The sequence below is a fragment of the Vicugna pacos genome, chromosome 19, assembly GCF_048564905.1.
Source record: "Vicugna pacos chromosome 19, VicPac4, whole genome shotgun sequence".
Lineage (NCBI taxonomy): Eukaryota > Metazoa > Chordata > Mammalia > Artiodactyla > Camelidae > Vicugna > Vicugna pacos.
The window spans coordinates 23,038,006-23,051,991 of NC_133005.1; the positions used below are offsets into that span (position 1 = coordinate 23,038,006).

The following is a 13,986-nucleotide window of genomic DNA, read 5'->3' on the forward strand; positions in this document are numbered from 1 at the left end:
CTTCCCTCAAGAAACTGCCTCAGTCCTCTGAAACGCTCTTGGGCCACGTCAGTTTACGGAAAGCTTCTTGGGTGGAGTTAGGCTTCACGTGTTTGTGTGTGTGTGTGTGCAGGTCAAAGTGGTCAGTGTTGTCTCTGAATAATCTGTGTGACTGCACCCTCTAGGTGAAGAGTCACCTTTCCCCTCGGGACCGGAGGAGGACGCACGCACCCCTGGCGAGGAGGTACCATCTCGTTTTCTTGACTTACGTCGTCTTGTAGCACCTAGCCGTCGAGGGTCGCTAGTGCACATGAGCGGATGGATGCATCGCCCCTGCGTCCTAACGTTTGCGATTTCCCGTCGCGGTTCTTGACTCCCCTTTTGTAATCCAAGCTAACTAAGTCATTCTGTGCTTTCGGTCTCGCCAGGGCACAGTACACTTGTGTTAGTTCTCCACGCTCCCCTACGGAGAGCGGTGTCTGTGTCTCCATTCTTTGCTTGCACTGCTTTTCCCTGGTAGGTTAGTCCAAGTCACTGCATGTAGATAGCTCCCCGTGTCAGTTCGGTGAGGGTTCAGAGGTCTCCCGCTTCGCCTTGTCGTTTTGGCCCTCCTCGGTTTCGATGAGTGGACTGGTGCCTCAGTTTACTGAGTCTTGCCAGTGGGGTCTTCCCATTCCGTTCCCACCCAAGTGTGTTCCCGGTGTTCCGTGTGACTTCCCGTGCCGTTTCCCACCTCGTCCTTTGGCTCAAGCTGCCCCTCCTCGAGTCCCTCAGCCTGCCCCCTCTGCGCTCGGCCTGCCTTTGAAGACACGGTGCGGTCTTCCCAGCGTTCCCCGAGCCGAGCCCTGCCCCAGACTCTTCTGTCCTTTGTGCCCTGCCTGTCCGTTCGCGTCGGCTGTCGATAGGCTGCTGAATGGCCCTTTGCCGTGCTGATGGGTGTTCCCGTGTCCCTGCGTCTGGTAACAACACGGAGCAGAATGTCTCTTTCGTGTGTCTTCCCAGCTGTTGCCTGGGTGATGCCTGTGATTTGACACAGGCAGTGACTGGTTGCTGCCTCACCGAACTGACAGACTGAATGGCCAAGTGCAGGAGTCGGATGGTTTCTCAAGGTGGGTTGTGGGGTTCCTTTGCTTTGTTTTTACAGGAAGGGGTGCCCGAGCCCAAAGCAGAACGGGACGGCACCCGTGCTGAGACACTCGTCGCTGACGAAGGCGCTGCAGCCGAGACAACCGAAGACGAGACCCTGCCGTCTGTGCTTGCGGCAGAGCAACCTGATGAGTCCGGTAGGTTGGTGAACATCCACGGAGGTTGACTGTTCTCCTGTGTGTGCTTAAAGGCTACTGTGGGGCGGGGAAGGGTGTAGCTGATGGGTAGATGGGTGGCATGCTTCGGATGCAGGAGTTCCTGGGTCCCATGGCCAGGACCTCCTTTCAAAGGAAGAAGCCAAATGGCAATCTAAGATACCTCAAGGCTGTAGGTCCACATACCCCATGCAGTACTCCCGTTTTGTTTTCCTTCTGCCCACTGTCTCCACACATACCCCCAACACAAGCAGGCCTTCCCTCAAGAAACTGCCTCAGTCCTCTGAAACGCTCTTGGGCCACGTCAGTTTACGGAAAGCTTCTTGGGTGGAGTTAGGCTTCACGTGTTTGTGTGTGTGTGTGTGCAGGTCAAAGTGGTCAGTGTTGTCTCTGAATAATCTGTGTGACTGCACCCTCTAGGTGAAGAGTCACCTTTCCCCTCGGGACCGGAGGAGGACGCACGCACCCCTGGCGAGGAGGTACCATCTCGTTTTCTTGACTTACGTCGTCTTGTAGCACCTAGCCGTCGAGGGTCGCTAGTGCACATGAGCGGATGGATGCATCGCCCCTGCGTCCTAACGTTTGCGATTTCCCGTCGCGGTTCTTGACTCCCCTTTTGTAATCCAAGCTAACTAAGTCATTCTGTGCTTTCGGTCTCGCCAGGGCACAGTACACTTGTGTTAGTTCTCCACGCTCCCCTACGGAGAGCGGTGTCTGTGTCTCCATTCTTTGCTTGCACTGCTTTTCCCTGGTAGGTTAGTCCAAGTCACTGCATGTAGATAGCTCCCCGTGTCAGTTCGGTGAGGGTTCAGAGGTCTCCCGCTTCGCCTTGTCGTTTTGGCCCTCCTCGGTTTCGATGAGTGGACTGGTGCCTCAGTTTACTGAGTCTTGCCAGTGGGGTCTTCCCATTCCGTTCCCACCCAAGTGTGTTCCCGGTGTTCCGTGTGACTTCCCGTGCCGTTTCCCACCTCGTCCTTTGGCTCAAGCTGCCCCTCCTCGAGTCCCTCAGCCTGCCCCCTCTGCGCTCGGCCTGCCTTTGAAGACACGGTGCGGTCTTCCCAGCGTTCCCCGAGCCGAGCCCTGCCCCAGACTCTTCTGTCCTTTGTGCCCTGCCTGTCCGTTCGCGTCGGCTGTCGATAGGCTGCTGAATGGCCCTTTGCCGTGCTGATGGGTGTTCCCGTGTCCCTGCGTCTGGTAACAACACGGAGCAGAATGTCTCTTTCGTGTGTCTTCCCAGCTGTTGCCTGGGTGATGCCTGTGATTTGACACAGGCAGTGACTGGTTGCTGCCTCACCGAACTGACAGACTGAATGGCCAAGTGCAGGAGTCGGATGGTTTCTCAAGGTGGGTTGTGGGGTTCCTTTGCTTTGTTTTTACAGGAAGGGGTGCCCGAGCCCAAAGCAGAACGGGACGGCACCCGTGCTGAGACACTCGTCGCTGACGAAGGCGCTGCAGCCGAGACAACCGAAGACGAGACCCTGCCGTCTGTGCTTGCGGCAGAGCAACCTGATGAGTCCGGTAGGTTGGTGAACATCCACGGAGGTTGACTGTTCTCCTGTGTGTGCTTAAAGGCTACTGTGGGGCGGGGAAGGGTGTAGCTGATGGGTAGATGGGTGGCATGCTTCGGATGCAGGAGTTCCTGGGTCCCATGGCCAGGACCTCCTTTCAAAGGAAGAAGCCAAATGGCAATCTAAGATACCTCAAGGCTGTAGGTCCACATACCCCATGCAGTACTCCCGTTTTGTTTTCCTTCTGCCCACTGTCTCCACACATACCCCCAACACAAGCAGGCCTTCCCTCAAGAAACTGCCTCAGTCCTCTGAAACGCTCTTGGGCCACGTCAGTTTACGGAAAGCTTCTTGGGTGGAGTTAGGCTTCACGTGTTTGTGTGTGTGTGTGTGCAGGTCAAAGTGGTCAGTGTTGTCTCTGAATAATCTGTGTGACTGCACCCTCTAGGTGAAGAGTCACCTTTCCCCTCGGGACCGGAGGAGGACGCACGCACCCCTGGCGAGGAGGTACCATCTCGTTTTCTTGACTTACGTCGTCTTGTAGCACCTAGCCGTCGAGGGTCGCTAGTGCACATGAGCGGATGGATGCATCGCCCCTGCGTCCTAACGTTTGCGATTTCCCGTCGCGGTTCTTGACTCCCCTTTTGTAATCCAAGCTAACTAAGTCATTCTGTGCTTTCGGTCTCGCCAGGGCACAGTACACTTGTGTTAGTTCTCCACGCTCCCCTACGGAGAGCGGTGTCTGTGTCTCCATTCTTTGCTTGCACTGCTTTTCCCTGGTAGGTTAGTCCAAGTCACTGCATGTAGATAGCTCCCCGTGTCAGTTCGGTGAGGGTTCAGAGGTCTCCCGCTTCGCCTTGTCGTTTTGGCCCTCCTCGGTTTCGATGAGTGGACTGGTGCCTCAGTTTACTGAGTCTTGCCAGTGGGGTCTTCCCATTCCGTTCCCACCCAAGTGTGTTCCCGGTGTTCCGTGTGACTTCCCGTGCCGTTTCCCACCTCGTCCTTTGGCTCAAGCTGCCCCTCCTCGAGTCCCTCAGCCTGCCCCCTCTGCGCTCGGCCTGCCTTTGAAGACACGGTGCGGTCTTCCCAGCGTTCCCCGAGCCGAGCCCTGCCCCAGACTCTTCTGTCCTTTGTGCCCTGCCTGTCCGTTCGCGTCGGCTGTCGATAGGCTGCTGAATGGCCCTTTGCCGTGCTGATGGGTGTTCCCGTGTCCCTGCGTCTGGTAACAACACGGAGCAGAATGTCTCTTTCGTGTGTCTTCCCAGCTGTTGCCTGGGTGATGCCTGTGATTTGACACAGGCAGTGACTGGTTGCTGCCTCACCGAACTGACAGACTGAATGGCCAAGTGCAGGAGTCGGATGGTTTCTCAAGGTGGGTTGTGGGGTTCCTTTGCTTTGTTTTTACAGGAAGGGGTGCCCGAGCCCAAAGCAGAACGGGACGGCACCCGTGCTGAGACACTCGTCGCTGACGAAGGCGCTGCAGCCGAGACAACCGAAGACGAGACCCTGCCGTCTGTGCTTGCGGCAGAGCAACCTGATGAGTCCGGTAGGTTGGTGAACATCCACGGAGGTTGACTGTTCTCCTGTGTGTGCTTAAAGGCTACTGTGGGGCGGGGAAGGGTGTAGCTGATGGGTAGATGGGTGGCATGCTTCGGATGCAGGAGTTCCTGGGTCCCATGGCCAGGACCTCCTTTCAAAGGAAGAAGCCAAATGGCAATCTAAGATACCTCAAGGCTGTAGGTCCACATACCCCATGCAGTACTCCCGTTTTGTTTTCCTTCTGCCCACTGTCTCCACACATACCCCCAACACAAGCAGGCCTTCCCTCAAGAAACTGCCTCAGTCCTCTGAAACGCTCTTGGGCCACGTCAGTTTACGGAAAGCTTCTTGGGTGGAGTTAGGCTTCACGTGTTTGTGTGTGTGTGTGTGCAGGTCAAAGTGGTCAGTGTTGTCTCTGAATAATCTGTGTGACTGCACCCTCTAGGTGAAGAGTCACCTTTCCCCTCGGGACCGGAGGAGGACGCACGCACCCCTGGCGAGGAGGTACCATCTCGTTTTCTTGACTTACGTCGTCTTGTAGCACCTAGCCGTCGAGGGTCGCTAGTGCACATGAGCGGATGGATGCATCGCCCCTGCGTCCTAACGTTTGCGATTTCCCGTCGCGGTTCTTGACTCCCCTTTTGTAATCCAAGCTAACTAAGTCATTCTGTGCTTTCGGTCTCGCCAGGGCACAGTACACTTGTGTTAGTTCTCCACGCTCCCCTACGGAGAGCGGTGTCTGTGTCTCCATTCTTTGCTTGCACTGCTTTTCCCTGGTAGGTTAGTCCAAGTCACTGCATGTAGATAGCTCCCCGTGTCAGTTCGGTGAGGGTTCAGAGGTCTCCCGCTTCGCCTTGTCGTTTTGGCCCTCCTCGGTTTCGATGAGTGGACTGGTGCCTCAGTTTACTGAGTCTTGCCAGTGGGGTCTTCCCATTCCGTTCCCACCCAAGTGTGTTCCCGGTGTTCCGTGTGACTTCCCGTGCCGTTTCCCACCTCGTCCTTTGGCTCAAGCTGCCCCTCCTCGAGTCCCTCAGCCTGCCCCCTCTGCGCTCGGCCTGCCTTTGAAGACACGGTGCGGTCTTCCCAGCGTTCCCCGAGCCGAGCCCTGCCCCAGACTCTTCTGTCCTTTGTGCCCTGCCTGTCCGTTCGCGTCGGCTGTCGATAGGCTGCTGAATGGCCCTTTGCCGTGCTGATGGGTGTTCCCGTGTCCCTGCGTCTGGTAACAACACAGAGCAGAATGTCTCTTTCGTGTGTCTTCCCAGCTGTTGCCTGGGTGATGCCTGTGATTTGACACAGGCAGTGACTGGTTGCTGCCTCACCGAACTGACAGACTGAATGGCCAAGTGCAGGAGTCGGATGGTTTCTCAAGGTGGGTTGTGGGGTTCCTTTGCTTTGTTTTTACAGGAAGGGGTGCCCGAGCCCAAAGCAGAACGGGACGGCACCCGTGCTGAGACACTCGTCGCTGACGAAGGCGCTGCAGCCGAGACAACCGAAGACGAGACCCTGCCGTCTGTGCTTGCGGCAGAGCAACCTGATGAGTCCGGTAGGTTGGTGAACATCCACGGAGGTTGACTGTTCTCCTGTGTGTGCTTAAAGGCTACTGTGGGGCGGGGAAGGGTGTAGCTGATGGGTAGATGGGTGGCATGCTTCGGATGCAGGAGTTCCTGGGTCCCATGGCCAGGACCTCCTTTCAAAGGAAGAAGCCAAATGGCAATCTAAGATACCTCAAGGCTGTAGGTCCACATACCCCATGCAGTACTCCCGTTTTGTTTTCCTTCTGCCCACTGTCTCCACACATACCCCCAACACAAGCAGGCCTTCCCTCAAGAAACTGCCTCAGTCCTCTGAAACGCTCTTGGGCCACGTCAGTTTACGGAAAGCTTCTTGGGTGGAGTTAGGCTTCACGTGTTTGTGTGTGTGTGTGTGCAGGTCAAAGTGGTCAGTGTTGTCTCTGAATAATCTGTGTGACTGCACCCTCTAGGTGAAGAGTCACCTTTCCCCTCGGGACCGGAGGAGGACGCACGCACCCCTGGCGAGGAGGTACCATCTCGTTTTCTTGACTTACGTCGTCTTGTAGCACCTAGCCGTCGAGGGTCGCTAGTGCACATGAGCGGATGGATGCATCGCCCCTGCGTCCTAACGTTTGCGATTTCCCGTCGCGGTTCTTGACTCCCCTTTTGTAATCCAAGCTAACTAAGTCATTCTGTGCTTTCGGTCTCGCTAGGGCACAGTACACTTGTGTTAGTTCTCCACGCTCCCCTACGGAGAGCGGTGTCTGTGTCTCCATTCTTTGCTTGCACTGCTTTTCCCTGGTAGGTTAGTCCAAGTCACTGCATGTAGATAGCTCCCTGTGTCAGTTCGGTGAGGGTTCAGAGGTCTCCCGCTTCGCCTTGTCGTTTTGGCCCTCCTCGGTTTCGATGAGTGGACTGGTGCCTCAGTTTACTGAGTCTTGCCAGTGGGGTCTTCCCATTCCGTTCCCACCCAAGTGTGTTCCCGGTGTTCCGTGTGACTTCCCGTGCCGTTTCCCACCTCGTCCTTTGGCTCAAGCTGCCCCTCCTCGAGTCCCTCAGCCTGCCCCCTCTGCGCTCGGCCTGCCTTTGAAGACACGGTGCGGTCTTCCCAGCGTTCCCCGAGCCGAGCCCTGCCCCAGACTCTTCTGTCCTTTGTGCCCTGCCTGTCCGTTCGCGTCGGCTGTCGATAGGCTGCTGAATGGCGCTTTGCCGTGCTGATGGGTGTTCCCGTGTCCCTGCGTCTGGTAACAACACGGAGCAGAATGTCTCTTTCGTGTGTCTTCCCAGCTGTTGCCTGGGTGATGCCTGTGATTTGACACAGGCAGTGACTGGTTGCTGCCTCACCGAACTGACAGACTGAATGGCCAAGTGCAGGAGTCGGATGGTTTCTCAAGGTGGGTTGTGGGGTTCCTTTGCTTTGTTTTTACAGGAAGGGGTGCCCGAGCCCAAAGCAGAACGGGACGGCACCCGTGCTGAGACACTCGTCGCTGACGAAGGCGCTGCAGCCGAGACAACCGAAGACGAGACCCTGCCGTCTGTGCTTGCGGCAGAGCAACCTGATGAGTCCGGTAGGTTGGTGAACATCCACGGAGGTTGACTGTTCTCCTGTGTGTGCTTAAAGGCTACTGTGGGGCGGGGAAGGGTGTAGCTGATGGGTAGATGGGTGGCATGCTTCGGATGCAGGAGTTCCTGGGTCCCATGGCCAGGACCTCCTTTCAAAGGAAGAAGCCAAATGGCAATCTAAGATACCTCAAGGCTGTAGGTCCACATACCCCATGCAGTACTCCCGTTTTGTTTTCCTTCTGCCCACTGTCTCCACACATACCCCCAACACAAGCAGGCCTTCCCTCAAGAAACTGCCTCAGTCCTCTGAAACGCTCTTGGGCCACGTCAGTTTACGGAAAGCTTCTTGGGTGGAGTTAGGCTTCACGTGTTTGTGTGTGTGTGTGTGCAGGTCAAAGTGGTCAGTGTTGTCTCTGAATAATCTGTGTGACTGCACCCTCTAGGTGAAGAGTCACCTTTCCCCTCGGGACCGGAGGAGGACGCACGCACCCCTGGCGAGGAGGTACCATCTCGTTTTCTTGACTTACGTCGTCTTGTAGCACCTAGCCGTCGAGGGTCGCTAGTGCACATGAGCGGATGGATGCATCGCCCCTGCGTCCTAACGTTTGCGATTTCCCGTCGCGGTTCTTGACTCCCCTTTTGTAATCCAAGCTAACTAAGTCATTCTGTGCTTTCGGTCTCGCCAGGGCACAGTACACTTGTGTTAGTTCTCCACGCTCCCCTACGGAGAGCGGTGTCTGTGTCTCCATTCTTTGCTTGCACTGCTTTTCCCTGGTAGGTTAGTCCAAGTCACTGCATGTAGATAGCTCCCCGTGTCAGTTCGGTGAGGGTTCAGAGGTCTCCCGCTTCGCCTTGTCGTTTTGGCCCTCCTCGGTTTCGATGAGTGGACTGGTGCCTCAGTTTACTGAGTCTTGCCAGTGGGGTCTTCCCATTCCGTTCCCACCCAAGTGTGTTCCCGGTGTTCCGTGTGACTTCCCGTGCCGTTTCCCACCTCGTCCTTTGGCTCAAGCTGCCCCTCCTCGAGTCCCTCAGCCTGCCCCCTCTGCGCTCGGCCTGCCTTTGAAGACACGGTGCGGTCTTCCCAGCGTTCCCCGAGCCGAGCCCTGCCCCAGACTCTTCTGTCCTTTGTGCCCTGCCTGTCCGTTCGCGTCGGCTGTCGATAGGCTGCTGAATGGCGCTTTGCCGTGCTGATGGGTGTTCCCGTGTCCCTGCGTCTGGTAACAACACGGAGCAGAATGTCTCTTTCGTGTGTCTTCCCAGCTGTTGCCTGGGTGATGCCTGTGATTTGACACAGGCAGTGACTGGTTGCTGCCTCACCGAACTGACAGACTGAATGGCCAAGTGCAGGAGTCGGATGGTTTCTCAAGGTGGGTTGTGGGGTTCCTTTGCTTTGTTTTTACAGGAAGGGGTGCCCGAGCCCAAAGCAGAACGGGACGGCACCCGTGCTGAGACACTCGTCGCTGACGAAGGCGCTGCAGCCGAGACAACCGAAGACGAGACCCTGCCGTCTGTGCTTGCGGCAGAGCAACCTGATGAGTCCGGTAGGTTGGTGAACATCCACGGAGGTTGACTGTTCTCCTGTGTGTGCTTAAAGGCTACTGTGGGGCGGGGAAGGGTGTAGCTGATGGGTAGATGGGTGGCATGCTTCGGATGCAGGAGTTCCTGGGTCCCATGGCCAGGACCTCCTTTGAAAGGAAGAAGCCAAATGGCAATCTAAGATACCTCAAGGCTGTAGGTCCACATACCCCATGCAGTACTCCCGTTTTGTTTTCCTTCTGCCCACTGTCTCCACACATACCCCCAACACAAGCAGGCCTTCCCTCAAGAAACTGCCTCAGTCCTCTGAAACGCTCTTGGGCCACGTCAGTTTACGGAAAGCTTCTTGGGTGGAGTTAGGCTTCACGTGTTTGTGTGTGTGTGTGTGCAGGTCAAAGTGGTCAGTGTTGTCTCTGAATAATCTGTGTGACTGCACCCTCTAGGTGAAGAGTCACCTTTCCCCTCGGGACCGGAGGAGGACGCACGCACCCCTGGCGAGGAGGTACCATCTCGTTTTCTTGACTTACGTCGTCTTGTAGCACCTAGCCGTCGAGGGTCGCTAGTGCACATGAGCGGATGGATGCATCGCCCCGCGTCCTAACGTTTGCGATTTCCCGTCGCGGTTCTTGACTCCCCTTTTGTAATCCAAGCTAACTAAGTCATTCTGTGCTTTCGGTCTCGCCAGGGCACAGTACACTTGTGTTAGTTCTCCACGCTCCCCTACGGAGAGCGGTGTCTGTGTCTCCATTCTTTGCTTGCACTGCTTTTCCCTGGTAGGTTAGTCCAAGTCACTGCATGTAGATAGCTCCCCGTGTCAGTTCGGTGAGGGTTCAGAGGTCTCCCGCTTCGCCTTGTCGTTTTGGCCCTCCTCGGTTTCGATGAGTGGACTGGTGCCTCAGTTTACTGAGTCTTGCCAGTGGGGTCTTCCCATTCCGTTCCCACCCAAGTGTGTTCCCGGTGTTCCGTGTGACTTCCCGTGCCGTTTCCCACCTCGTCCTTTGGCTCAAGCTGCCCCTCCTCGAGTCCCTCAGCCTGCCCCCTCTGCGCTCGGCCTGCCTTTGAAGACACGGTGCGGTCTTCCCAGCGTTCCCCGAGCCGAGCCCTGCCCCAGACTCTTCTGTCCTTTGTGCCCTGCCTGTCCGTTCGCGTCGGCTGTCGATAGGCTGCTGAATGGCGCTTTGCCGTGCTGATGGGTGTTCCCGTGTCCCTGCGTCTGGTAACAACACGGAGCAGAATGTCTCTTTCGTGTGTCTTCCCAGCTGTTGCCTGGGTGATGCCTGTGATTTGACACAGGCAGTGACTGGTTGCTGCCTCACCGAACTGACAGACTGAATGGCCAAGTGCAGGAGTCGGATGGTTTCTCAAGGTGGGTTGTGGGGTTCCTTTGCTTTGTTTTTACAGGAAGGGGTGCCCGAGCCCAAAGCAGAACGGGACGGCACCCGTGCTGAGACACTCGTCGCTGACGAAGGCGCTGCAGCCGAGACAACCGAAGACGAGACCCTGCCGTCTGTGCTTGCGGCAGAGCAACCTGATGAGTCCGGTAGGTTGGTGAACATCCACGGAGGTTGACTGTTCTCCTGTGTGTGCTTAAAGGCTACTGTGGGGCGGGGAAGGGTGTAGCTGATGGGTAGATGGGTGGCATGCTTCGGATGCAGGAGTTCCTGGGTCCCATGGCCAGGACCTCCTTTCAAAGGAAGAAGCCAAATGGCAATCTAAGATACCTCAAGGCTGTAGGTCCACATACCCCATGCAGTACTCCCGTTTTGTTTTCCTTCTGCCCACTGTCTCCACACATACCCCCAACACAAGCAGGCCTTCCCTCAAGAAACTGCCTCAGTCCTCTGAAACGCTCTTGGGCCACGTCAGTTTACGGAAAGCTTCTTGGGTGGAGTTAGGCTTCACGTGTTTGTGTGTGTGTGTGTGCAGGTCAAAGTGGTCAGTGTTGTCTCTGAATAATCTGTGTGACTGCACCCTCTAGGTGAAGAGTCACCTTTCCCCTCGGGACCGGAGGAGGACGCACGCACCCCTGGCGAGGAGGTACCATCTCGTTTTCTTGACTTACGTCGTCTTGTAGCACCTAGCCGTCGAGGGTCGCTAGTGCACATGAGCGGATGGATGCATCGCCCCTGCGTCCTAACGTTTGCGATTTCCCGTCGCGGTTCTTGACTCCCCTTTTGTAATCCAAGCTAACTAAGTCATTCTGTGCTTTCGGTCTCGCCAGGGCACAGTACACTTGTGTTAGTTCTCCACGCTCCCCTACGGAGAGCGGTGTCTGTGTCTCCATTCTTTGCTTGCACTGCTTTTCCCTGGTAGGTTAGTCCAAGTCACTGCATGTAGATAGCTCCCCGTGTCAGTTCGGTGAGGGTTCAGAGGTCTCCCGCTTCGCCTTGTCGTTTTGGCCCTCCTCGGTTTCGATGAGTGGACTGGTGCCTCAGTTTACTGAGTCTTGCCAGTGGGGTCTTCCCATTCCGTTCCCACCCAAGTGTGTTCCCGGTGTTCCGTGTGACTTCCCGTGCCGTTTCCCACCTCGTCCTTTGGCTCAAGCTGCCCCTCCTCGAGTCCCTCAGCCTGCCCCCTCTGCGCTCGGCCTGCCTTTGAAGACACGGTGCGGTCTTCCCAGCGTTCCCCGAGCCGAGCCCTGCCCCAGACTCTTCTGTCCTTTGTGCCCTGCCTGTCCGTTCGCGTCGGCTGTCGATAGGCTGCTGAATGGCCCTTTGCCGTGCTGATGGGTGTTCCCGTGTCCCTGCGTCTGGTAACAACACAGAGCAGAATGTCTCTTTCGTGTGTCTTCCCAGCTGTTGCCTGGGTGATGCCTGTGATTTGACACAGGCAGTGACTGGTTGCTGCCTCACCGAACTGACAGACTGAATGGCCAAGTGCAGGAGTCGGATGGTTTCTCAAGGTGGGTTGTGGGGTTCCTTTGCTTTGTTTTTACAGGAAGGGGTGCCCGAGCCCAAAGCAGAACGGGACGGCACCCGTGCTGAGACACTCGTCGCTGACGAAGGCGCTGCAGCCGAGACAACCGAAGACGAGACCCTGCCGTCTGTGCTTGCGGCAGAGCAACCTGATGAGTCCGGTAGGTTGGTGAACATCCACGGAGGTTGACTGTTCTCCTGTGTGTGCTTAAAGGCTACTGTGGGGCGGGGAAGGGTGTAGCTGATGGGTAGATGGGTGGCATGCTTCGGATGCAGGAGTTCCTGGGTCCCATGGCCAGGACCTCCTTTCAAAGGAAGAAGCCAAATGGCAATCTAAGATACCTCAAGGCTGTAGGTCCACATACCCCATGCAGTACTCCCGTTTTGTTTTCCTTCTGCCCACTGTCTCCACACATACCCCCAACACAAGCAGGCCTTCCCTCAAGAAACTGCCTCAGTCCTCTGAAACGCTCTTGGGCCACGTCAGTTTACGGAAAGCTTCTTGGGTGGAGTTAGGCTTCACGTGTTTGTGTGTGTGTGTGTGCAGGTCAAAGTGGTCAGTGTTGTCTCTGAATAATCTGTGTGACTGCACCCTCTAGGTGAAGAGTCACCTTTCCCCTCGGGACCGGAGGAGGACGCACGCACCCCTGGCGAGGAGGTACCATCTCGTTTTCTTGACTTACGTCGTCTTGTAGCACCTAGCCGTCGAGGGTCGCTAGTGCACATGAGCGGATGGATGCATCGCCCCTGCGTCCTAACGTTTGCGATTTCCCGTCGCGGTTCTTGACTCCCCTTTTGTAATCCAAGCTAACTAAGTCATTCTGTGCTTTCGGTCTCGCTAGGGCACAGTACACTTGTGTTAGTTCTCCACGCTCCCCTACGGAGAGCGGTGTCTGTGTCTCCATTCTTTGCTTGCACTGCTTTTCCCTGGTAGGTTAGTCCAAGTCACTGCATGTAGATAGCTCCCTGTGTCAGTTCGGTGAGGGTTCAGAGGTCTCCCGCTTCGCCTTGTCGTTTTGGCCCTCCTCGGTTTCGATGAGTGGACTGGTGCCTCAGTTTACTGAGTCTTGCCAGTGGGGTCTTCCCATTCCGTTCCCACCCAAGTGTGTTCCCGGTGTTCCGTGTGACTTCCCGTGCCGTTTCCCACCTCGTCCTTTGGCTCAAGCTGCCCCTCCTCGAGTCCCTCAGCCTGCCCCCTCTGCGCTCGGCCTGCCTTTGAAGACACGGTGCGGTCTTCCCAGCGTTCCCCGAGCCGAGCCCTGCCCCAGACTCTTCTGTCCTTTGTGCCCTGCCTGTCCGTTCGCGTCGGCTGTCGATAGGCTGCTGAATGGCGCTTTGCCGTGCTGATGGGTGTTCCCGTGTCCCTGCGTCTGGTAACAACACGGAGCAGAATGTCTCTTTCGTGTGTCTTCCCAGCTGTTGCCTGGGTGATGCCTGTGATTTGACACAGGCAGTGACTGGTTGCTGCCTCACCGAACTGACAGACTGAATGGCCAAGTGCAGGAGTCGGATGGTTTCTCAAGGTGGGTTGTGGGGTTCCTTTGCTTTGTTTTTACAGGAAGGGGTGCCCGAGCCCAAAGCAGAACGGGACGGCACCCGTGCTGAGACACTCGTCGCTGACGAAGGCGCTGCAGCCGAGACAACCGAAGACGAGACCCTGCCGTCTGTGCTTGCGGCAGAGCAACCTGATGAGTCCGGTAGGTTGGTGAACATCCACGGAGGTTGACTGTTCTCCTGTGTGTGCTTAAAGGCTACTGTGGGGCGGGGAAGGGTGTAGCTGATGGGTAGATGGGTGGCATGCTTCGGATGCAGGAGTTCCTGGGTCCCATGGCCAGGACCTCCTTTCAAAGGAAGAAGCCAAATGGCAATCTAAGATACCTCAAGGCTGTAGGTCCACATACCCCATGCAGTACTCCCGTTTTGTTTTCCTTCTGCCCACTGTCTCCACACATACCCCCAACACAAGCAGGCCTTCCCTCAAGAAACTGCCTCAGTCCTCTGAAACGCTCTTGGGCCACGTCAGTTTACGGAAAGCTTCTTGGGTGGAGTTAGGCTTCACGTGTTTGTGTGTGTGTGTGTGCAGGTCAAAGTGGTCAGTGTTGTCTCTGAATAATCTGTGTGACTGCACCCTCTA

The 13,986-nt window shown here is 56.4% G+C and overlaps 1 protein-coding gene across 1 annotated transcript in view; it reads left to right on the forward strand.

The window, feature by feature from the left end:
* LOC140687509 (uncharacterized) overlaps positions 1 to 13,986 on the forward strand; it is a 92,579-nt gene that overhangs the window by 29,846 nt on the left and 48,747 nt on the right. The window contains exons 28-45 of the mRNA XM_072944640.1: positions 165 to 223; positions 1,124 to 1,262; positions 1,701 to 1,759; positions 2,660 to 2,798; positions 3,237 to 3,295; positions 4,196 to 4,334; positions 4,773 to 4,831; positions 5,732 to 5,870; positions 6,309 to 6,367; positions 7,268 to 7,406; positions 7,845 to 7,903; positions 8,804 to 8,942; positions 9,381 to 9,439; positions 10,339 to 10,477; positions 10,916 to 10,974; positions 11,875 to 12,013; positions 12,452 to 12,510; positions 13,411 to 13,549. Coding sequence (XP_072800741.1) covers positions 165 to 223; positions 1,124 to 1,262; positions 1,701 to 1,759; positions 2,660 to 2,798; positions 3,237 to 3,295; positions 4,196 to 4,334; positions 4,773 to 4,831; positions 5,732 to 5,870; positions 6,309 to 6,367; positions 7,268 to 7,406; positions 7,845 to 7,903; positions 8,804 to 8,942; positions 9,381 to 9,439; positions 10,339 to 10,477; positions 10,916 to 10,974; positions 11,875 to 12,013; positions 12,452 to 12,510; positions 13,411 to 13,549 — 1,782 coding nt within the window. The remainder of the gene's footprint in view (positions 1 to 164; positions 224 to 1,123; positions 1,263 to 1,700; positions 1,760 to 2,659; positions 2,799 to 3,236; positions 3,296 to 4,195; positions 4,335 to 4,772; positions 4,832 to 5,731; positions 5,871 to 6,308; positions 6,368 to 7,267; positions 7,407 to 7,844; positions 7,904 to 8,803; positions 8,943 to 9,380; positions 9,440 to 10,338; positions 10,478 to 10,915; positions 10,975 to 11,874; positions 12,014 to 12,451; positions 12,511 to 13,410; positions 13,550 to 13,986) is intronic.